The sequence below is a fragment of the Idiotropiscis lumnitzeri genome, chromosome 18 (genome assembly GCF_059441095.1).
Source record: "Idiotropiscis lumnitzeri isolate Australia: NSW breed Sydney's pygmy pipehorse chromosome 18, RoL_Ilum_1.0, whole genome shotgun sequence".
NCBI lineage: Eukaryota > Metazoa > Chordata > Actinopteri > Syngnathiformes > Syngnathidae > Idiotropiscis > Idiotropiscis lumnitzeri.
The window spans coordinates 2,072,618-2,097,419 of NC_142408.1; the positions used below are offsets into that span (position 1 = coordinate 2,072,618).

Here is a 24,802-nt window from a genome sequence, read left to right on the forward strand (position 1 = left end):
CTCCAGCTAACTGAACGGTTATAAAAAAAAAAAAAAAAAAGAAACCAACCTGAAGTTGTTTTTAGCATCTTGTTTACACGCAAGTGCTGGATGTCAACAAGGTTGTGCTATCTGTCAAGAAAGTTTTTTTTTTTTTCCAGCTGTGAATAATGAGCGTTGCATTATACGTTGCTAGCACAAGACGGAAATAAAAGACTTGTGCTAATATCGTGATTAACTTTAAAAGACATTCAATTGCTATTTTGGGAGCGGAATAATAAATTAGGAGAGAGGCAAAGAAAAAAGTGCTAATATGACCATTGGAAGGTTGTTATTTTCCAAAAAAAAGAAATCTAATGAGAATAATGCCATCAATTTTGTAGAAAAAACAAGTTGCAAATCAATTAAGTGATATAGTTCAATGAAAAAAAAAGTCAAGTCAGAAACAAAACATAAAAAAAATTTGAAAATCATATTGTTCTAAGAAAAAGAAACGAAAATTGAGCTTCTAAAGTAGCAATATTACGAGATAAATTCTAAATTTACAAGAAGAAAATACACACGGAAAAGGTATCATAATATAACGAATAGTAGAACATCAGAAATTGAACGCACTCAATTTAAAGTCATATTTCTTTGGGAAAAAAAGTGATAAAATTCTGAAAAGATACTAGCAATTTTCCCAGTAAAAAAAAAAAAAAAAAGAGTCAAAATAGTAAATAGTAGCTGTATTGTTTAGCTTGAACGCAGCAGCAGAAGAAAGCGAGTTGTTCTTTTTCTGCGTGGAGAATGAGGACAAGCGCGCCAAGAGAGGCAAGTTGCGACCTTTGACCTGACACTTTTCAAAATAAAACACGGCTGGAAGGAAACAAGCGAGCTGAGAGGCGTTGAGGGGCCGCAGGTGAAACGCCTCCGGGAAGAAGCTAGCCAAGGCGAGGGTCAGATGAACGACGCAGATCAAAGCGGAACCATTCCCCCCAGCGATGACATTTCCCAGCCAACTCGAACTCACCACCTCCACAACATCTGAAGCCAACAAGCCTTTTATGTGCGCGGGCGCTAATAACATCACAACACTACAAAAGTTAGAATATTAAGAGAATAAAGACACATTTGCGCCTGATAAGAATTCAGTATTTGAAAGAAAAGTGAAATATTACAAAAATAAAAAAAAAAGTAGCAATATTCCCAAAACAAAGGGTTATGTTATGAGAAAAAAAGGCATTTTACGAGAACCAAGTTGTTTTTTTTATTAAAAAGTTTCAATTTTATGAACAACCATCATGCAAAAAAAAAAAGTTCAGTCACCCAATTTGTTATTATTATTGCTGTAAAATCAATATAACTTTTTAAGTTGTTTTGTGCAAAAAAATAAAATTCGTGATTGTTATGTATTAAACCACCATTTTGGGTTGTTCTGTGAAAAAAAACAAACAACAAAAAAACGTAAGCTAGGCCACTGCTACTTGCAATTTGACTCAATTACTTCCTTGAGTCTAAAAAAAAAAAAAAAAAAATTGAGGGGTTGTTTTGTGCAACATATTGACCCAAGCAACCGTCAGTGCTCTTTTTGGACCCATAATTGGTTTCATTTTTTTATCCAATTGTTTTCAAAGTCAAGTGACAGTTCTGTCAGTCCACACACACAAAACAGTCGCCATCCATCCTCCCCTCCCCAAATGCCTCAAAGCTTTGATCCTGATCCCCCCCACCCTTCCTCCCCCACCCCCACCCCGCCACATTTCACTCCGCCGTCCTTGCGTACCACAGCAGTCTTCCTTTAAAAACCTTTAGCCGCTGCTTGTCAAATGAGGGCTGGCCCAACGGGATGCCGATTCCCTCATCTCAAACCGAGACACCCCGACTCCCTGCGCGCCACCCCGACGTCCTTTTGCTGCATGAAAAGGTAAAAGGTGACTCGCTTTGATGAAGCGTACCTCCCCCCCCATCCCTGCTCCACCTGCCGCGGTGGCGCCCGGTAGCAAACACGCGGTGCGATGGTGGCAAACACGGGGGGCTTCATTAGCACACCACAGAGGATCAAACCTGAAATTTCACATTTCACATTCAAGCGCCTATGTTTGATCATCCGTCTTTTTAAAATATTTAAATACATTTTTGATGGCCGAAAACAAGAAAGAATGTGTGATCCTCATGCTGCTTTCATCTCGGTATGGGCCACGACTTCATGGCTCCTTGTGGTGGCGCTCTTTAAATATCAGTATTGGAGAGAGGACCAGTTAGCAACATGGTAAAAATACTAAAAAAAGCTAATCAAAAATAATATCAAAATGAACCAATATCAAGGTCAAATGTATTTTTTAATATTTTTTTTATTATTATACAACAACTTTTTTTGGTTTTGTTTTGTGGGTAATTTATTTCACGCAACTTTTGGGATTAAAACAAATAACTCAAAAAGTCCCAGCTGTTTTTAGTAGTAAGTGTGATGTAAAATTAGCATCTTGCTAACTCTACGCCTTTTTCCAAAATGTTATAAATTTGACTAAAATTGGATTGTTTTGTTAAAAAAAATTTTTTAAAAATTAATAAATTAATTAAAAAAAACAATGCCAAAAATGGTGTTGTTTCATGGGTTATTCATTGACCCCAACGTTTTGGGTTAAAATGAATAACCCAAAAAGCTGAGTCAATCCCTTTTTTGACCCCACGTGGGTTATTTTTGACCCAACTATTTTTTGGGTGTGTGCTGAGGGGATGCAAACGTGGGTGGCAAACCAACTTTTCTTTTCCTGGAACACAATCGAGGCCAACTAAAGACCAGTTTACACCCAAAACGCGGCAGACAGTGAAATAGTTTGAAAGTGAACCATTTCCTCAGATTGCAAAAGCAACAAAAGAGACGAAAGACGCAAAGGAGGCGTGACCAATGATGAAAAGGAATGTCTAATGACTTTGCCGCGTGGCTCCCGTAACACACACGCTGCAAGGAGAAGGTTGGGGGGGAGGGGTTCTTTGGGGGGGGGGGGGGTAAAGCGGCGAAGCGAGGAAGGATCCAGTTGGCCGGGAAAAGAGCTGAAAAGCCGGAGGGGACGGATGAGAGATGAGCTGGGCCGCCGCGACGCGCCAGACGCTCGCACCTCAGCCAGTCTTTGACGAGTCCTCGCATTTTGCACACTCGACACAAGCAGCGCAACAACAACAACGGGAACGTCAAGGGTGCGTCAATAAAAGATCGAAACGCAACAAATGACGATGAAGAGCCTCCAGCACAAACGTCACATGCCTACTATGTTGCGTTTCTACGACAACAGGCCGGGTAAACAACCTCGGCTACAATCCATTTTCCAAAGTATGGTTTCAAAAGAAGGGGTGCGGCTGCGAAAAATAGGTTACAAATTAGGGTTTCAAGCCAAGGTTAAGGTTTTAAATTATACGTAGACTTTCAAGTTAGTGTGCTTTGCTCAGGTTAGGGTTTTAAAATAGGGTTTTAATTTTGGGTTAGGGTTTCAAATTTGAGGAGCAAATTAGGGGTTCTGGCCTGAGTTAGGATTTCAAATTAGTATTTCAAGCCTCGGATGGGATTTCAAGTTAGGGTTTGAAATCGGGATTTAAAGATAAGATTAGGTTTACAAATAAGAGTCTGGGTTCCAAATGAGGGTTTCAAGCTTGAGTTAGGGTTTTGTAGGGCTTTAAAACAGAGTAAGGATTTCAAAGGAGCCCTTTCAGGGTTTTTTTTTTTTTTTTTTAATTAGGGTATCAAGGTGAAGCCTGGTGAGGCTTTCAAAGTCAGGTTTCAAATAGTGTTGTGATGGTATTCAACTGTTGCGTCGTGGCCTTTCCAAATGACCTGAATGATGAGTGTGCTCCATATCCGCTGGCTGCCATGGAAACAGGAGTTCAGAACACCGCCTCCTTTGCGCTCCCCTGCGTGTCCCGATACTTTTGTCCCAGCGGAGTGGCTCATTTTCACATTCCGCCAGTGCGCCGGGTGTCATGTGTCTCAAGTACTTAGCGCAGGAAAGCTTATCTTATTGATTCCATTCAAGATGGTCACATGACATTAAACGCGACATGCATGCTGGCGCCGGATGTGTGCCTTTAAGGGGCGTGGCCTACAACCTTGGAGCGTCCACCAATCTACGCATAAAACAGAAAATGGAACCCCTCTAAGGCTGGAGGAGAGCCAAGTCCTCTTTTCACTCGTGCGCAGTCCTTACATTTATGGACAAGAAAAGTCAGGGTTTTAAATTAAGGTTTCAAGACAAGGTTGGGTTTTTAAAATGAGGGTTTCAAGTGGCCCAAGGTAGTGTTTCAAGATTTCAAATGAGTTGAAGTCGGTGTTGGGCTTTCCAATTAAACTTGGGTTATGTTTGTTTCAAGTAAAGGTTTGGGAAACAAAGTGCTTCGGGTTTCAAATTATGATTTTAAAATAAGGTTGCGGAGGGTTTGAAATTAGGGATTCAAACATAGGTCAGGGTTTAAAATTAAAATTCCAAGTCAGAATTAAGCTTTTAAATCAGAGTTAAGGTTCCAACAACATCAGTTCGAAGACAAAGTTAGGGTTTCAAGTTATGGTTTCACATTCTGGTTTCAAGGTTTGGTTAGGGTTTCAAAATAGGATTTCAAGCCTGCCAAGGCAGTGATAGGGTTTCAAATCTGTGCACTCTGAAACAAAAAAAGTTTCAAATTTTTCGTTGAATAATTCAAGAGGTACAACCGATGAAGTTGGAAGTGTGCAGTCAACAAGCACCAAATTGGTCGGGACGGCCTCCATTTGAAATGGGCCTTTGATCGAGACACCCAGATGCAAACAGGAAGCGACGTGGCGCTCATAATCAATAGGAGACGCTTTAATGGCTTCTGATAGCGCCGACCCGTGCAGAGCGCTGCTGTTAATAAGACTTTTTTTTTTTTTTAAATCCGGGCCGCCGTCGGACTAGAGCGCCGCATGCAAACGAGGATTAGCCTTACGCCGTATCATAATAACGGCGTCCATTTTAATTCAGCGCGTGTTCGTCGGGCGCTGACATTTCAATTTGGGCGTCCTGTCAGGCTGACAATGGCGAGCGGCGGGCCGCTGCGGATGTCGCCCCCGCCGTCGCCTTGGCAAATCGACTGAGGAGAGTTCTGCGGACCTTCAAGAGTCGTTCAGCCTGGAGTGCTGACGTCTTATAGCGCGGCGCTCGACTTGATGAATAAAACACGACGACGGTGCTGGCCAATGTTTGCTGGTGTTGCCGTGGCGACGGCCTTCACCTGCCTCAAAGTGTGCAACATCGACTTTAACAAGTCTGCTTTACCACTGTCGGTGGAACGCATTTAGTCAAGCACGTCCAAATGAGTGGACTACAGCAACATCTGCACTCGAATAGAAGAAAGAAAGAAAAAAATAAATCAATAAATCAAATAAAAATCGGTATACTGATGAATAGGCTGGTAGGACGGCTTGTTTAAGGCAGGTGTGGGCAAACTATGGCCCGGGGGGCCACATGTGGCCCGTTAAACGTTTTAATCCGGCCCGCCAAACTTGAAAATAATTAAATGAATAAACCTTGTTGATGTTTTATTTTCTAAATACTTTGGTGTGTCAAACAGATATTTTGTTCTCATGCTTTTATTCATTTTCATTTAAAATTAAATGTATTTTTTTTCTCCGATGAGGTGAAGTTACGAAAACACCCCATCCATCTGCCCCTCTGTCAAATTTGAGAACCAATCAAAAAGTTTGCACACCCCTGGTTTAAGCTCCGTGTCCAACATTTAATCGGGACGCCTTGAATCAACTTCACAGAAGTTTCCTGAATAAACCGGACCTGGCCGAGTGCAGACTTATTAAATATGCGCTTGTGTGTGATTCACGCAGGAGTTCATTCATCTGATAGGAGGCGCGGTAGACAAGCGATCGGTCCCGGCGAAACACGAGAGACGCTTTAAGCATTCCGCCCCGCGACGCCCCATCCGTCTCCCACCCCGCCTGCTACTTTTCCCCGGGAACGCCGCCTCGTTGCGCCCTTCCGTCAGGACATTTGTCACGACCGTATATGCTCGTTGAATCACGACACCGAGGCGGCGTCCTTGGGCTCGCTGTGGAATGGCTTTGTGGAATGCCCGTTAGCTCCGAGGCTTTCCCCCCACCTTTTCTATACTGCGCCGGGGCGTTTATTACAGGGGCGACGTTGCACATGCGAAGCGTGCGGCACGTGAGCACGACTCGGCAATAAAAGCACCTGGCTCTGGAACCGAGGTTTATTCCCGGGCGTCCCGGTAACGACGAACAATCGTATGGTTGTGATCAGAGGGGGGCTCAGACTTTCGTATCACCATTACAGCAGCTTGCCTATTAGTCAGAATATCTCGTCTACTACTCTTTGTAGAAAATATCGCTGCTACATTCCCCAAAGGAAATAATGTAAATGCCACCATTTGAAAACCACACGTCATGTTTTAAGTATCATTTTTAACTGCCATTTAGGTCTAAAAAGACAGTAAAAACTGTCAGGATTAAAGCATTAAACAAAAAAATATGCATGTCTTTGCACTTGTATTATAAATTGTACTCTTCGTTGACTCATTTACGACCATTGACGGCTAAAGACGTCAAAGATAAATTTTTTTTTTTTTTTACTCGGCCTCATATAATTTTTGTTTTAAGTGCAGGGATGGCGTTCCGCCGGCATCCGCACACCCAACGTGGTCATGGAATAATTTTGGAAACTAAGAATGTGTACCGGAGGTGACGGTGTTCACCACTAATGGCAGACATTGCTCAAGAGCGCCTCCAACGCTGTTTAGAGACTCGCCCAGCCATGAACAATTTCAACCCAAGTTGTCACTGGAACACTAATCTCAAAAGCACACAAACAGCAATAACACACACACAGGAACCGTTGACAGTTCGTTTGAAGTGCATTGGGACTTACTAGATTTGTGCTCACCGAAAAGTGATTTGTAGGGTTAAGAACATAGACCTTGTTCCTCCCTCTGGCTCTCTGATACTGCATTAGAACTTAACCAAATGTCTGTGGTTGATCTGCAATGTGGTGGAAGAGCCCAACCGTGGACTGGAGTTGAGAATTAGCGTGAGCTATAAATGCGATTCACATCGACTCAGCAGCATCGTCTTTGTCAAAAATAAATGAAAGTGTTTTATGTAAATCGCAATTTGACTGAATTGTCACGTGTAACAGCCACCTCAACTCCCCAATCGTTACATTTTCAATTACTTTCACTTCCAATTCCATGACGAGGATTGCTCATTTTTCACAATGAAATCACGCACCACACGAAGGGCATTAATTATGCGCATATCTAAATCGTCACGCTTACAATACGTATCAATGGCACCCAATGAAGCATCACCAGCTCGTGATCAATCACCCACAAGCACAAAGGAAACTCCCCAAGTCACATGACATCACTTTCACAATAAAAACATTGTTTCTGATCGATGCCACTCCTTCCAGGGAGGGCAAACGGCTTCGGTATTGATCTGCTGCTTTAAAATAAAACAACAATGGATATTGGACTTCACCATTGTCCACTCCTCGGCTCCGCTTTATCAGCATAACCGAGCGCTGCTTTTGTTTCTTCTTTTTTTTTAATCCCCCTTCCAGCATCTGCCGCCTGGCGAGAAATGTGTTCCCCTTCAATAATGCAGGAGCGAAAGTGAGCATGTCGCAATCTCCCGCCAAGCAGGCGAGCGGCAGCGAGCGGCCATGGCCAAGCGGCGCGTCTCCGCTCCAGCGTCGCTTCAATCAAAGTCGTGGGCCGAGAAAAGTCATTTAGCGGCTCACATAAAACACAGCCGCGTTGCCCTTTTATTTCTGGAGCGCTCGTTCACTCCCGCCATCCAGACAGCCTTTCCAAATTCTGCAGGGATTCAAACGGAAATCTTACAGCCTTAGAAATGTCCACCCGAGAGCTTGACTGATAAGGATTTTTTTTTTTTGCAACGGATTCCAATATTTGGCCGAATAAAATTGCGATAACCGATATACTCAGTCGATCCATACAAAGAAGTTCTTAAAAAAAAGAGCTCCTCAATCCTGTTCCTCGAGTTCGGCTGTCCTGCCTCTTTTCCATCTCTCCCTACGACAACACACCTGATTCAAACGATCAAGGTTCGTTATCCAGCTTCTGCATAGCTTGCTGATTATCTGATCGTTTGAATCTTACGTGTTACACCAGGAAGAGATGGAAAAAAGGCAGCACAGCTGAACTCAAGGAACAGGATTGACGATCCCGGCACTAGCGTCTTGAGACACGATTGACTCAGTTTCCGAGCTTCGATCATCGTTCTGCTGTTTTTGGGGGTTTTTTTGCTTTGATTTGCAAGCACAAACTTGACACGAAAGTAAATTTGCTTCTTGTTTTTTTTTTTTTTTTTTCCCGAACATTTGATGCTGTAAGTCGTTTATTGCCACACTCAATTTAGGTTTACAATAAATGTAAAGATAATACAGAGACAACAACTACACGATGTATTTAAAACAACCATATAACTTAGCCTTGGGTCCATTACAATAAAGGGATTTCTAATTCTAATTCTAATTAGCTTCAGGCTAATGCTAATATTGGCAATATTGGCAGTTTTTTCCCCCCGGCATGCATTCATAACAGGCGTCAGTTTTAGTTTCCATTTTTTTGGAGTCATGACCGAATTGAATCAGCACACAAAAGGGTTAAAGTAGACCTCGATTTTATAATGCATTAATATCAATATCAGTCTCTTTGATAGCAGCTTCCATTTGACTTGGTATTGTGTTTTGAAATTATTTACATCAATATCAGTGACACCAGCCTGTATTTTACATGACATCATCCTTTGGAGTTTATTGATATCCATAAGTGTGCACCGTTTTCTATTGAAATGTTGCAAAATCAAAACACATCTCCTTGGTGACCAATCAAAGGCCCTTCCGGTGATTTGTGCTTATGAGGAGGATGCAGTGAAGAACAGAGTGTTATTTTTAAATCAATCTCATTAAAATGCATCTCATCCAGAGACCTTTCCAATAGTTTGCTGGGCAGGTGGGGCTAAACTACTGGAAATACAAAACATATTGATGAGTAAACATCTCTTTGACTGCATCAATCAAAAAGTCAGCATTGTGGCCCTTGAGGATTGCAGACATCTATTTTCAATACTGGCTGGTCGCCAGCCAATCAAAAAAAGAAAACGCATACACATTACACAAAGACAAGATTCGGACCCTGAACGTCAAAACAACGAGGCAAAACACTAGCTCACCGTTTTACCATCCACTCAAACACTTTGCACCTCCTGGGTTGACCGGTCACACTTTGTTGACCCGCACGAGGTTACGCTTGATTGACAGTTGCGAGTCCACACAGGGTGACACGCCCACGCCCACGCGTGCACAACCACTACACCACCACTTGCACTTTCCATCTTCCAGGACTCGAACCCACGACCTTCTCACGCCTCGATTGACAAGCCATGGCAGCGTAATTGACGGGAGAAGCCCCGGCGACTTCCACGTGCAACTTGGACGCGCACAGCTCCGCGAGGGGTCTTACCTCGGCCAAGCGCGGTGGCCGGCAGAAGCAGCACCAGAAGCGGCAACAGCGGCGCGGCCAAAGTCGCGCGTCCTCCGGACTTCTCGCGTCCCATCACGGCTGCGTTCGCGGCGGTTCTCCGCGAGATGCGCACCTGCGCCCGCGCATTTGTGTGGTGAGAAAAGAAAAAAAGGGGAGCGAGAGCGAGAGCGAGATACTACTTAAAAAAAAACAAAAAAAAAAACAAGGGGGAAAAAGCCGCCAATTAAAAACTATTTTAATAATGGCTTACAAATCCCCGAGCTGGCTCGGCTGGTGTATTTCTCCGAGCCGAACCGCTACCTCGCGGTTGTAACGCAGTGCGGAGAGAAGAAGAGGAGGAGAAGAGGAAGAGGAGAAGAAGAAGATACGAGGAAGGAAGAGAGAGAGAGAGAGAGAGAGAGAGAGAGAGAGAGAGAGAGAGAGAGAGAGAGAGAGAGAGAGAGAGAGAGAGAGAGAGAGAGAGAGAGAGAGAGAGAGAGAGAGAGTCACGTGGTGTTGTTTTCTATCTTACTAATTAATGAGCATCTGCTTGCTGATTGGTCCAATGATCAATAAGGTGGAAGGGTTCAATTCAAAACACACAAGCTCTCAAGTCCTTTTTTAAAATATGCATTGTGCAAATTAGTTGGGGGGTGTATAATCACTCATGAAACAAAAGTATTTCATGCCAAATCAGAGTTCGATACTAAAATATTGACACATCAGAATTCCTGATAACAGCTATAACATCTTAATGTGTTATTAGATGCGCAACAATTAATCGATTAATCAACAAATAATTGATCAAATCATTTTAGCCGCTCAAAAATAAATCTTTTCTGTGAATTTCCATGAAAGCTGAACGATTATCTTTGATTCATCAAAATGGGACATTCGCGACATCAGCTTTAACTTTGGAAAACAACATTGTTGCTGATTTCCTGCCAAACTTTTACCTGAATAGTAATCAATTTTTTTTTTTTTTTGCACTGTCAGTTTGAAATAATTTCCTGTTTTTGAGGAAAGGGATGGATATTTAATTATTTATTTTTTCCTGATTTCCTACTTAATCAAAAAGAGAATCAACAGATTATCCACCAATTATCGATTTGTAAAATCTTTAAATTGAATTTCTTTTTATGCATTTGTGTTGATGCGATTTTTTTTTTTAATGATTAGTAGCGATATGTATGCATTTCACTGGTTGTCATGTTTCTGCAGATTATAGCCCCTATTTCCCTTGGTATCCTTTAATTTATCTCTATTGGTATCATTTTATGTGGTATTGTATTGGAAATGTATGAGGTATTTGGGTTGACCTTGTGTAACCTCATTAGCATATCAAGCAGAGAATGTACGGTCAGGCCAGGTCAACCCGGGGATAATATTTCTGTCAGTAGCCATAACCGTGCATCAAATACTTGGGGAGGAAGGCGGCCCGGGGCAGCGACGGCCTCGAGGCCATTGAGCGGACCGCCGGAGCGAAAACGACAGAACGAGCTTTTGTCGCAACGTCGGTGTTTTATTGTCCCGCCAAAGCCGCGTCGGCCCGCTCGCTCGCTCACCTTGAAGATGATGTCGTTTGTCCCGCTGATGACATCATCCAGCAGCACCCGTCTGTCATGTGACAGCTCGGTGACAGCACATGACTGACACATGAGGAATAACGGCTCAAAATAGCTTGGGAGTCTTTCAATGGTAAGATTCAACTCTTTCATGGCCCGGCGACGATTTCTGTGGACATGATATGACATGTTAATGTCATAACAAATGTTTTTTTTTGAGGGGGGGGTTAACTTTTGCGTTTTGAGGCAAAACATAACATTTTCAAAACCTAATGTAGCCTTTTTAATCAGGAAAGTCTCTTAATGACAAAATATTGCATGAAAGCTTTCTACTTCATGTCAAGGGATATGAAGAGATGCAGATGTTTGCATATGCACAGCTGCATATGGCAACTGGCACCAACATGCCCGTTCCCATCAAGTCATCAGGTAAGTTGATCACATCGCTTGTGTTTCAACTGATTGTTCATTTGAACTCATTCACTGCCATTGACGGATATAGACGCCATAAAGTAACATTTATTTGACCTAGGCTGGCAGTGAATGAGTTAAAAAAAAAAAAAAATAGGCCTTCCAACCGATAACATTTCATTTTTGGCAGTAGGAGTCGTGCTGAAAATATAGCTGGGTGTGTTTCTTTGGAAAGCGACGTGAAACGAGGCTGCATTCAAAACATGCTAGCAGCTTTAAGACTGCATACTCTTCAATGTCATTTAGACGGTTAATACACTTACACACACACACTAATAAAGGCCAAATCAAGTCTTTCATATCCTACTGTTCCCTTTTTGTGAACAAATTCAATTTTTGAAAACGGCCAAATTGAATTGAATTCCCGTGGGACGCTAACATTTCCCTGGCCAAAAGTGGATTGGTGACATCATGCAAAGTTTTTGGGGCACAAAATTGCATCGTATGACAACATTAAATTGCCCAAAATGGCTTTAATTAAGATTCAGTCTCTATCCAAATGCTGATTGATTAACGTATCGATGAAGACAGCTGGGTCCATACAATGTGTAAGCGGCAAGCAAACAAGGGCTTTAAAGAACAAACACGAGCTGCTCTCAGCGGGCTCATTTTCCAAAGACGGCAAATATTCCCAGCTAATAAAACATCTCTGACATTTGTGTTTATTCTTAAAGGCGAGGCGTTGGGCCCACGCGGGGTTCATCGGCGGCAACCTCGCGTCCTTCTAAACACACAAAGATGTGAATAGAAGCGTTTAGGCGGCGCGTCCTCGCCTCTGCGGCGCTTCCACGGCCTTGGGCGAGATAACAGAAGAGGTGTCGTGTGGGAGGTCTCGCTCGTAGGCACATTTGTTTGTCGCCGCTTGGTAAATAATAAACTCCTCCTCAGCACAAACGGAGCAGCCACGGTGTCACAACGTACGCTCGCGACGTGCTATTTGTGAAGAAAAACAGAATGTCACAACCTGGGGTTGCCTTTTTGTAAACAAATCGTGTTTTACTGGCGCAAAAGAACTTTTTCAGGACAAAAGTGTTTTTTTTTTGTGGGTCATATTAATTTGAAAAGTGGTTGAAAGGCAAAGGAGACAACAAACAAGGCGTTAGTGTCATATTGTCGTTTTGTATACGAATATACGGTTTTAATTAGAATGTTGAAAAGTAATCCAATTGTGATTTTTCTTTTTTTTTAACCCCCTCAATTTTGCAATCGCTATCTAATATGCTGTTTTTTCTGGGTCCTTTTCTCGTGGGTTTTTGACAAACACCAGCAACAAATTATAAAACTTTGTATATATAAATGTAAAGTCTTCTAGACGATGCTTTATTAAAATAAAAGCAAATCAAGCATGAATATATATGAAAGGCAAATTATTCATCAACTTTAGTGAGAGGTTTTTAGGCACTAAAAAAATTCTGTAGGAAACTACAAAGTAATGCTTTTCTGTTTCCACTGCTCAATTCCACTTGCAAGGTTTAAATTTGCTTTTTATGAGCAAATTGTGTTTCGAATGTCAAAATAGAGATTTTCACGTGGACTAATATAACATTAAAATTTGTTCTAATGGGAAAATAGAGGCAAAAAATTACTAAAATACTTTTTTTAAAATGAAAAACTGTTTTAATGGCAGAAGATTGCAATTGTTTATCAAACGACGATTTCCCAAGATTTGGTTTCGATTCATTTTCGGCTTTCTCTTTTATGTTTGCCGTCTTTGAAAATGATTGCCGATATGATGTTGACTAAAACATATATATATGATAACCGATGTCCTTGCAGAACAGTTCCTTTTTTTTTAACAAATTTGAAGATTTGCCAAACATTTCCTGCTTTCAAGTGACTTATACAACTTCTTTTTGCAACTACAAGTACATCACAATTGAAAGTTAGAAATGAACCCACTCTGGCTGCGCCTCTCCGTGCTCATGAGCCTTTTTTTTTTTTTTTTTACAGTGTAAATGACCGTCGGTTGAATTCAAGGTCGTCGTCATGCTCTTTGTGTGTGCGCGTGTGTGGTAATGGATCCAGAGTGTGCGTGTGCCATTGGGCCTTCAGCTATACGGGCTCAAGCCTCACAGAGCATCCCAGTGACAGGGTCAGGGTCCACCGAGCTAATCAGACCCTTGGGAGTCGCTCTCCGCCAACACTTTTTGTTGTCGGGAATTCTCTCGTTGCGGCACTCGAGGACAAAGTGGGATAAAGTCACCGTGAGGGTCTTTTCGCTATACACACACAAACACACGACACCTGGACGGCCGGGGAAAACCCTTAATGAGAGAGGTAGGGGACTCGAGTTACATGACTTTAGTTGCCAATTTTAGAAGTTGGCTTGGAATGTGCTCTGGCGAAACCTAAAATGAATGACTTGTCTTGATATTTGACTTGGATTTCAAAGGACTTGACTTGGGCTTGAACTACATGACGTAACAAGTAAAATCTCCATTTTCAAGGTTCAGGTACACAAGAGTGGGCGTATCCTTCAAAAGTACACAAACAACTGATTTTTTTTTTCTTTTCTTCACAAGAACCGTTGACAGTTCGTTGAAAATGTAAAAACTGCATTAAGATGTCCATTCCTGGTCTTGAACATAAAAAAAAAAATTAAAAAAAATCTATACTAAGTGAAGTCTAGAAACTTTTTTTAAAAAAAATAAAATAAAGTTCAGTGAAATCTGACTTCAAATATTTTTTGGTGGTAATTGTCCTTTTTATGTTAATACTATTTATTGCAATGCGTTAATTGCCGTTTATGACGTACATCGCTGCCGACTATATTTGCTGCTGCTCACGTTTATTTTTGCATATTCACGTATTTGCCATGTACCGCTTATTTATAGAAATTGTTTTGACACCTATATAGCTTCCACTGCGTAACGCAGTGCTGCTTCTGATCTGCATAAATATACTATTTATCATTCATGTACAGTACAGTGCTCCTCTCATTGCCTGGTGTTTTAAATCTATACATGGACATTTTCATCCATAATATTATTCCATGTATACAAATCACTGCATCCCGGCTTTGTGTTCCCGCCGGCTCAGAGGTATTTTCCCGTGGAGCGCGCAGAAAAGCACTCCTCCCACTTTATGGAAATGAAATGCCAAAATTGACTTACTGGAATCCCCCTGAAACCACTCCGCTAATCTTGCCCTGAAGCTTCTAACATTCACGTAAAGGTGGAGAAAGAAGACGAACGTCTTTGCCGATTGGCAGGGGTGCGGAGGGAGGGTTGGGTGTTATCTGCACTGCCAATCAGGGGTCTGGCGATGCGGCCCAGGATTGCGGTCTCAGGAACGAGGACGTGCGAGGCGAGACGCGGAATAGGAATGACTACACGCTTGTTTGTATGTTCGGCGAGTGCGGCGGAAAACAGCCTGCAGATGTAAGTTTAATGACGCGGGTCAAGTATAAAGCACAAGTGACAGACGGAAGCGGCCTTTAAGGGGTGCTGGCCTGCTGCACACACAAATAAAACGACCCGCTCGCGTGTCGCCCTCCCGGGAACGACGTCCGGATTTAAAGGCGCTCACCCGTAAACGAATCGAACTGCTGCGGACGTGGGCCTCCGATTCCATCGGCGCTCCGTGTGAAATGTACACAAGCACGGAATGTCAAGTTGACGCGGGGATTTCTCAGCTTCCGTGGTCGTGTCCATGCTATGACAAGCAGCCGTAGCGCAGTTCATCATTCCCATCCTCGTTTATATTACATATTGTTCGTCATTAATAATATTGACCGATGTGGATTTTTTTTTTAGGCCGATATTTAGCAGAATAAAATTCCGATTGTCGAGTAATTGAAACTAAAAATTTATATTTACATTTTCCACATTACAGGCACAACATTTTTTCTACAACACTGCAAAATATTATCCATTTTTTTGCAGATGTCTGAGGTTTTAATGTGTTAATGTGTAAAAAAAAAAAAAATTCATTCATACAAGTGTGAGAAGTCCTAACAAGGAAGGAGTACCCGACTTCAGAGGTTGCATCAGAAGCGAAATTGAGGCTGGTTTGGTGGCTATGTAAAAGGTATGCAGGGACAGCTTAACACCTGAGAATCACATCTCTCATCTTGTTGTGTTGAAAGCAGTTGTCGCTGTCGGTAAATAATTGTACACGTTACGCTTCGGCTAATCTGATAATTATCGTCATCCCCCAATTTTGCCGTCTCTCTGCGTCAAAAGGGGTACCATCGCTTCACAAACAAACGCCAGCGTTTGTGTGCTTGTCAGCCATTTTTAGTCGGAAATGGACTGGCGGTCTTGAATGCAATTCAGGACAAACACCATGCTTGATATGCGCATGTGTGTTTGGATCGTGAGGACAGTGTGTGTGCGTGTTATAAGGGGTGCGGGTAAGGTGGACGGGGTGTTTTAAAAAAAAAAAAAAAAAAAAAAAAAAAAAAAAAAAAATCAGTCCATCTGCCAGCGACGCCTCCGGCTGCATACATCTTAAAACAGCGCAAAGATCTCCCGCCGCAAAGTTCAGACAGTGTGTCGGGTCCTTGGAGACCAATTATGTGTTTGTTTCATTCCCGCTCAAATCTCTCGTCTGGCCGCTTTGCAAAACAAAACACCAAACGTGATCAAGAGCGCAGGGACGCAAAACGTTTGCGCCTGCCGAAATGTCACATCGGACCGGTGGCCGCGTGTCAGAGTGCGCTTGTTTGCGTGCCGCGTCGCACGTTCGCCTCTTGGTCCATCTCCAAAGGCCTCATTAACTGCTCGTCAATCAGCCGCATAGCATGCATACATGCAGCACAGCCCCTTTCACGCCGCCTAATAAAGCAGGGAATTCGCAGAGTGATCCAGGTTGATGATGTGCGTGATTGACACACATGGAGAGCGTTGAAGCAGCCGCGCAAATTTGACAGCTTTAGGGCTAACATCTAACGAGAGGGCAAGTGAAAGCGGCTTGCAGAACGCAGGGACGGGCAGCGGCAGAGGTACGTGATGGAACTCACATCTCAGAGAAAATTTGGATACCTGAGACTTTCCTCACATTTTCTCATGAATGCCATTTTCTGAAGAGCCTTTGAAACTCTGCTTCCATTCATTCAACGTGAATCAAAATCATGACTTCTACGCCACAGCAGGTAAAAGTGATTGTTTGGGAAGTTATAGTTTATAAAACCATATATACATATTCAGAACTTTGCTCCACAAGCAAGAACAGCAAAACTCAGATTTGATCATAGTTGTATTAGGAGTGCGCCGAGCAAGTTTAGGATTGCACTGGCTCTTTATTTCGTGCGCCCGCCTACGCGTACGTACGTGCGTGCGTGCGTGCCCGCGCCTCTTGCCAGTGAGATGATGCGTCACCCCGGTAATCCCACTGAAAAATTTCTGCCGCACCGTCCCTGGGGTTGTCGATTTTAATACACGAGATTCACGTCTCGCGCTGTGTTGTGTTAAATCAAGGTGAGAGGAACCCGGGCAATTCGCAGGTCAACTTCAATTCCGTCTTTTGCAGTGAGTACTGTTGACATCCCATAGCTTTCAACACAACAGGGTGGCAGAATTAAGTGGCAGGTGTAAAAAATAAAATAAAAAAAAAGGTTGTAAAATAAACCCGGAGAATTGTTTCCAATTAAGTGCTTCTTTGAAGGTCGGACAATGATGGAGGGAGATGTAGTATTTCATTGCAGAATATAGTACAAAGCTGTTTTTCACCATTTCTGATTTTTTTTAGGGTGCGGGACCCACAGAACCTAATGATGCATTCTGGGATGAGACCCGCCAAAACCCCCCACCCCCTTTGGACAGAACAGGATTTTCATCCTGGTTCTGGCTTTGCCCCCTTTCCTTTCACACGGCCACGCTGCTTTTGAGACGTGTGATGGAGGAATGTTGTTTCTGCTGACTAACGGTGGCAAACCGTTTTCGCCCAACGAAAAGGCGAGCGGAGCATCGTTTCTAAATCACTTTTTCTTCTTCTGCACCTCAGGGGGCGACGGACAAGCCTTCCACACCGACCTTGAGCCGAGAGGGAGAGAGAGGTGCAGATGGGGTGAGGATTGGCTTCCACCCAAAGTGGGGCAGTCACCTGTCGCCAACAATCAGCGCGGCACTCGTTCTTCAAACAACAAGATGAGAGCTTGGGCAGGGAACGGCCGACGCTCGGGTGTCAGACATGGAGGAATCTGCTAACGGGATACCGAGACTGAAATGAGTGCTGACAACTATGAACAAAATGTTAATTACGTTATTTGAACTAAACTAATTCACTCACTTAGCTAAATAATTAAACTCAGACCCGCCTTCCGAAAAGCGCTAGTCGAAGCTCTCATGGTTCAACGTCCGCGAAAGACAGTGGAGCCCCGCTAAGGCTAATGTAGCCTTCCAAGTCGGTGGGTGATGAAAAGATGGAGAGGCCAGAGAGGTGAGCGGTGCACTCCGTCAACAACGTGGCAGCTTGTTGCAAGCAAGATTGATAAGGAGGATGCTTGTTAGCACACACACGCGCGCGCGCGCACGCACACACACGACGTGGTTTCATCTGTCAGCATAACAAGAGCTCACATGAACAAATGGGCTGTAGGGGTGCAGGTGTCAAGGCCCGGTCTTAATATGAAATAATAAAGCGTACACAGGAAGTCGCAGGGGGAGGGGAGGGCATTAGCGGGCCAATCGGGGAGCGACGTGATGGATGAAGTCGACGGTGAAGGGGAAGAAGAGCACGACGCATCACACGGAGTTATTTGCGGCACCGGCTCACTTATTCGGCGGGTGAGCGTCGGCTTAAATCAATCCATTAGATCCATCCGTCACGCCGCTATCTCGGCGGGAGTCAAACGCCTGATGGATGTGCTCGCGTCTGCCGGGAATCCGCCGTAACTACCAGACTCCCGCCGATCCCATTTGCAACTTGTGGAGCCGAGCGCGCGGCGGGAGAGGGGAATCAACCAGGCGGGCCTCATAAATATTCGTGAGATGTAAATAATTACAATCATGCGCTATTTGAGGGCGAGTTACGTAAAACAGCGAGTCATTGAGGCCCCCATAATTTTATTTATAATTGCCCACGCTGATAATTGAAGCCATAAATGTAACACAAATCGTCATCCCAAAATAGGGGAATATTATTTCAAATTCATTTGACATTCCCGTGAAAAAAATAAATGGCTCACAGGTGATTTGAGACAATCTATAAGATATAAGTCAGTCATCAAACAATTAATTGACCCAATCACTCAACAAAATGTTTAAACTGACTGACGGACTCAACTCAATTACAAAAATCACTCACTTGAATAACTAAACACACTCACTCAGTCATCCTTTCACCGAAATAACTAAATTCACTCACCTAAATCTGATGTCACTTACTCTATCATTCACTCACACAATTAAAGTCATTCATCCTTTCACCGAACCACTCAGTCATGACAAAGGTGAAAGAATGTAAACGTTGACTTAAGCAATTGCTTTGTTTTTTTTGCACTTTCTCATCAGCCGTCCAGCAGACAGCCTTCGACCTTTTCACTTTCACACTCGTGCGGCAAAAAGTACTTAAAGCCGCTCGATGAAACAATTGCGGGCGGGAGGAAGCCGTGCGAGGCGGGCCAGCGCTTCGAAAAGGCGGGCGAGAGCCAGCATCCGTCAGCGACGAGGCGCCGCCTATTGCCTCTGCAAATCTCTCTCTCATCCGTCTCCTTCGGCACGGCACCCGCCTCCAACGGCGACCTTGTGCTGGCGAGGAACGCCGCGCGCAGGGTGACAGCATGATGGGTGGCTCCGCGCTCATCTTCCAACATTGCGGCCCAAACGCGACCATGTAACAAGATGCTTGCTGAGCGCATCGAGCCTCGGATGCTCACGTTCATTTTCACAAACGACCATCTTCTTCCACCAACTCACTCACTCTACGAATAAACTTCAACCAACTAAGTCACCAAAGAACTCACCAACACGCCAACTCAACATGGCCAGGGCAGCGTTAAAGGGTTTACACTCAGACGCAAATCTCTTCCCATCTTTGGGCTTTTGTTCCGACTGGAAAGGACCCAGGTAGCTGAGTCAGATGAAGCCTGGGAACATTCGTCATCCTGGCGGGCCATGACGAATGTTGTTGTTGCTCGAACCTTGTGAACAAACTCAACAGACCTCAGCAGGCGCTTACACTTTTTTTTTTTTGTCTGTTGTATACATTATATTATAAAATGCATTTCAAGGAAACTGTCATGTCTCATGCAAATGAGCCAATGCTCACCGCGCCTCCCGTAAGCTGTCTCCAGTGCCGACGTGAACACGGTGCAAATGCAACTCTCACCTTTCTATTATTCTAATAATTGTGCTTTGTTCACGCACGTACAGCCCTTAAAAAAAGTTAAAGTCGCCGTTTGTGGTTTTTCCAAGCTGTCAATAGTTCGCAGAAGTCGCTTTGCCTCACCTGCGTAACGCCACAAAAGAGCCCAAATGAGAACCACCTTTCCTTTGAGCTAAAACTTGAAGCACCACCGCTAGTTGAAGTAGTTCTTCCCGGCATTCCGGGCACCAGTTGAGCTCGTCATGGCAACCGTCAGCCCGCGTGTGCGTGTGTATGTGCACTTTTATCAGCAGTGCCTTCCCTCCCTTGCCTGCTTCTTTGTTCCACAGCGTTGCACCGATCCACTTTTTCCACCGCGCCTGAATTGGTTTAATTAAATCGGGGGTGGGTGGTGGTGGGCGGGGGATCCCGAATAACGTGCTGATGAATTTCAAGGAGTGCGGGGACGCGTGCGTGCGCGCGCATTCGTCAAGCGGAAGCAGCGGCAGCTCGGCGACGTTTGATTGGCGCCGATTTGGCATTCACGCCACGCTCTTAATGTAATATCCACGCGTTCATCAGCGCGCATGTTAATCACGGATTCCAATTGAATTGTCTTTAATGGACTCGACTGCTTATCTTTCCTTATTTCCCCTTTCCCGTGCTCAGGTGCTGACATGGTGTGATGTTGTTAATTCATTTCCGCTCCCGTTCATTCGGACTTTTTACATTCGACGCCGGCTATCCGCATATTAAATCCGCTAATGGATCAGCAGCAGCAGCCTAAGACGACGATGAACGAGCACGAAGTGAGGGGGCCGCATATATCAACTTCATCATGAGGCGTTTTTTTTTTTTTTCTTAGGGGAAGGAGGAGCAAGCTTTCCGTGCGCATTTGTTTAGTTTGTGGCCCAACTTTTTAAAAAAGAGGTTTCAAGCCAGGGTTAGCGTTTTTTAGGTTTTCATTATAAAGCCTTCAAACGAGGATGTGGGGAGGGGGCATTCAGGAGGAGGAAGAGGAGGGAGAAGATGATGAAGACTGACAGGAGAAGGAATGGGGGAGAGGAACAGGAGCAGGAGCAAATATAAGAATTAAGAGGAGAAGGATACGGACCAGGAGAGGAGGAGGAGGTTGCGACTTAAGAAGTGGTTATTAGGGGGAAAGTAAAGAGGAGTTGGAGGATCAGAGGAGGAGGGGTGAGAAGGAGAAGGGCGGAGGAGGAAGAAGTGGAGGTGGAAGAGAGAGAAGATGAGAAGGAGGGAGAACATGAGTGAGGAGTAGAAGAAAGAGGAGGAATAGGGGTTGAGGAGGAAGGAGAAGAGGATGATGATGGTGACGGACAGGAGAAGAAGAGGGGGAGAGGAACTGGAGGAGGAGAAGCTGGATAAGTAGGACGGAAGGTAAGAATTAAAAAGAGGAGGATAAAGAGCAGGAGGAGGCGGGGAAGAGGTTGTGAGATAAGAAGTGGTCAAGAATGAGTATAAGGGGGAGAATAAGGAGGAGGAGGTGAAGGGGAGGAGGAAGATGGAGAGATGAAGAGGAGGTGGAGGAGAGGGAAGATGACAAAGAGGAGATGGAGAAGGAGAAAGGACATGACTTAGGAGGTGGAGAGGAGCAGTAGTAGAAAGGAGGAAGAGGATGAACTGGAGAGTAAATGAGGAACAAGAGCTGGAGGAAGAGTGGTAGACAGAGGAGGAGTTGGAGGAAGAGGAGGAACAGAAGGAGAATGAGTAGGAGGAAGACAAGGAGAAGGAAAGGTATGAAGAGAGGAAGAGGGGAGAAGGTATGAAGAAGGGGAGAAAGAGGAGCAGGAACAGAGCTGGAGAGAGGATGAGAAGGGGGAAGAAGAAGAGGAGGTGGAGGAGGAGCAAGAGGATGAGGAAGGCGAGACAGAAAAAGGCAGCAGGAAACAAGCAAAATGCGGAGCGCTAAATAACACTTTGCTGCTGTTTTAACATCGCTTACACGCAGTCTGCGGGCTTCACCACAGGTGCGCGTGTGCGTGCGCGTGTGCGCACAGCTCCCGTGTTCTCATTAGATTGGTTTTCGATGCGGAACGTTCAAACAGCGCGTTTGTTTATTTAGCTTGCGGTAGCCGCGCGCCGCGCTCAGCCACACGCAAGGCTGCAGGAGAAGCCAAGACTAAAATCCCCACTAAATGATTCCAATAAGCCTTCGTCTAGTTCCGAAAAAAAAAGGAAGAAAAGCAATGAGGCCAGTCGGCATTACTTGCAAAATACATGCCTATCTTCATTTTATATTTAATACAGAGCTTTTATTCAATAGTTAGGCTAATTGTAATTTCACAAGGTTGTGTTTATTGAAAAAAAAAATGAGTGGGTGTGGCGGGCATATGCCAATCTTCTGATTGGCTGATGGCGCCATACAACCTATGAATTCTCCCCAATAAAAAATTGAAATAAAACCAGCGACAAAAGCGAGAGGAAGACCGTGAAGCGCAACATCTGTTATTACGAAACATAAAATCAATGTGATAAATGAAAAAAAAAATAATAAGATGAATATGCTTTTATACCGGAAACAAGCCCGTACGGGCATGGTGACCGACTGTTGACTTTCCAGTTTCCACACTATGAATATGAAAATGATTATCGCAGCTCAGCAGCATAGCAACACGCCGCCTCCGAGGCGTAAGCGCGCACATCTGGGGAATTTTTCTATTTGGCGACGCCTTTAGACGCAAAGCCGCGCTGAGCCCGGCCAGGCCGGGGGCCGTTTATTAATAGACGGTCTGAAGCGGACGCCAACAACCGCTGCTCCGACAACACGTGCGACCACTCGCCCGCTCTGCTGCGGCGGGAGAAAAGTGGGACGATGGCATTAACATCACAAATAACTTGAGGATTACAACTTTGTTCGGAGAGTCCGCTGATATTACAAATATTCATTTTGCTAATCGGGGATTTACGTCAGGGTTAGAGTGGCACTTTCATTGGGAGATTTTACATATAGGTTAGGGTTAAAAGGTAAGGTTTTAAACCTGGGTCAGGGTTTCAAGTTTAGGTGACATATCTGTTCCTGAGGAACAAATCTGTTTGCTTGTTTATCGATTTGACCAAATTCTCATTTGTGAGCCCTGCGATGGGCAATCGGCCAGTTCGGGGCGCGCCCCAAAAGTCAGTTGGCGCTCAACTGCAACGCGATCACACACGTTAGGAAAAGGGAGGAATGGATAATTGCATTAGGAGAGGATGCGTTGATCGTTGATTCACAGAAGCCGGCAGGCTTGCTGCATGGCGACCGCTCGTCTAACGAGTTCGGAAAAGAGGAGGTGCGACATCGGAGGTGTTGCTTTGGCCGGCGAGCCGCCTTTTGGCTTGAAAGGCCTTTCTAGCCACTTTTAGCCAAACAAGTTTTTGTGACAAGTGCGGCAAAAGCCCACAGCGCAAACCTGCTTTTAAGCCACTTTTTTTTTTCTTTTTTTAACTTCCGATCTTTGTTGCTAAAAATAATCATGCAGTGGGACCGGGAAAGTTTTCGCAATCCATCTTTGGAAACGATCTGCCTTGGAAGTGGTTCACTTCATTTTGATATTTGTGAGGCTTAATAATGCCTTTTGAGTTTGAAGTAAGGTGGGGTGTCAAAGCATGGTAAGGTTTTGGAAATCGGGATTCAAGCCAGGGTTAAGATTTTTAATAACACTTCAAGCCAGGTTTAGAGTCTCAAAGTAGGGTTCTAGTCACGATTAGTGTTTCAGAGTAGGGTTTCAAGACAGGGTTGGGGTTTCAAAGTAGGGTTTGAAGTCAGAATTGGGCTTTCAGAGTAGACTTTCAACACATGGTTGAGGTTTTTGAATTACATTTTAATACCAGTGTTTGGGTTTTAAATTATGGTTTCAAGACAGGAGTACGGTTTCAAAGTTGGGTTTGAATCAGGGTGAGGCTTTTAAACAAGGGGTTCGGGTTTTATGCCAGCATTAGGGTTTGAAACAAGTATTTCAAGACAGGTTTGTTTTTGAAGTAGGGTTTCGAATCAGGGTTAAGGATGCCAACCAGCAATAGGGTGCTTAATCCGTGCTCCCATAAACCCAGCCGCCCCTGCGCTCTGATTGGCCAGGCTGCAGCTCAAGCATGTCCTGCGGTTTTCTTCTTGAAACAAACATCAGTGGACACACACAGAAACAGACAAACGACATGAAAGAGCATAAAACATGCCGGCATCATCTCGTCGGGAAAACTGGCCGCTGCCCGTCCGAGTGCATGTTGCAGCCTGAACAGGAAGCATCCGGGGAGTCGGGCCTGGCCGCCGGCTTTCCAGCCCAAGACGAAGCTTGTCCAAGTATAAAGCTGCTCGCTTGAATGACGGCGGGCCGGAGGGTCAACAACGTACAAGTGCGGTGACGGGTGTGGTGGGGTGTGGAGTATTGTGCCGGTGGGGGGGTGTGAAGCTGATGAAAGAGGCTGCAAAGCATCACTCTGCCCTCATCAACAACCACTGCAGACCATTAAGCGGCTTTTCTAGCCACTATTATGCAAGCACATTTTCCTGCCGAGTAAGACCTCCTGCTGCTTAGCCCTATCTCTTCATCGGCCTCGAAACGAGCACGTCTCACTTGACCTTAACAAGATTGGCTCCTTTTATTTCATTCATTATAAAATTAGCACAAACACAATCAGATAAAGCTGTTTAAGTGTCTTCTGCTACATTATGAGCCATTTAGGTTGACATGTAGTAATATATATCACAAAAAAAGATAAAATAAGGAAAAGCACTTGTACGAATAAATAACGTTGTCTTAAGAGTGTCTCTCCTAGTTTACGACTAGAATACAGTACAATTTTTTTTCACTTTTTTTTTTAGTCTGCATGACGGTATTATATTGCCCCCGGTGGTTAAGGCTGACACTACAGAAGGAGCAGTACAATGTCGATTGAATTGAAGCAACAAATTTGTCAAAATCTTCCTTGTGTAAAAACATTAATATTTTTTTTCAAACGGAATAATGCCAATTTCCGAATCATATGTCTGCACACTTTGGGTTCAAGGGATTTTCATAAGAGTCCCTCGGATGGAT

At 44.1% G+C, this 24,802-nt stretch overlaps 1 protein-coding gene across 4 annotated transcripts in view; it reads right to left on the reverse strand.

The window, feature by feature from the left end:
- The window catches only part of LOC148318904 (netrin receptor UNC5D-like), a 99,020-nt gene that overhangs the window by 59,622 nt on the left and 14,596 nt on the right, over positions 1-24,802 (reverse strand). For 3 of the 4 annotated variants that reach the window (XM_088281474.1, XM_088281475.1, XM_088281473.1), the window contains exon 1: positions 9,484-9,829. The exons of the other annotated variant lie outside the window; for it this stretch is intronic. In XM_088281474.1, coding sequence (XP_088137600.1) covers positions 9,484-9,577 — 94 coding nt within the window. In that variant the 5' untranslated portion in view covers positions 9,578-9,829. Of the gene's footprint in view, positions 1-9,483; positions 9,830-24,802 lie in introns of those variants that run through there. 4 annotated transcript variants of the gene reach the window in all.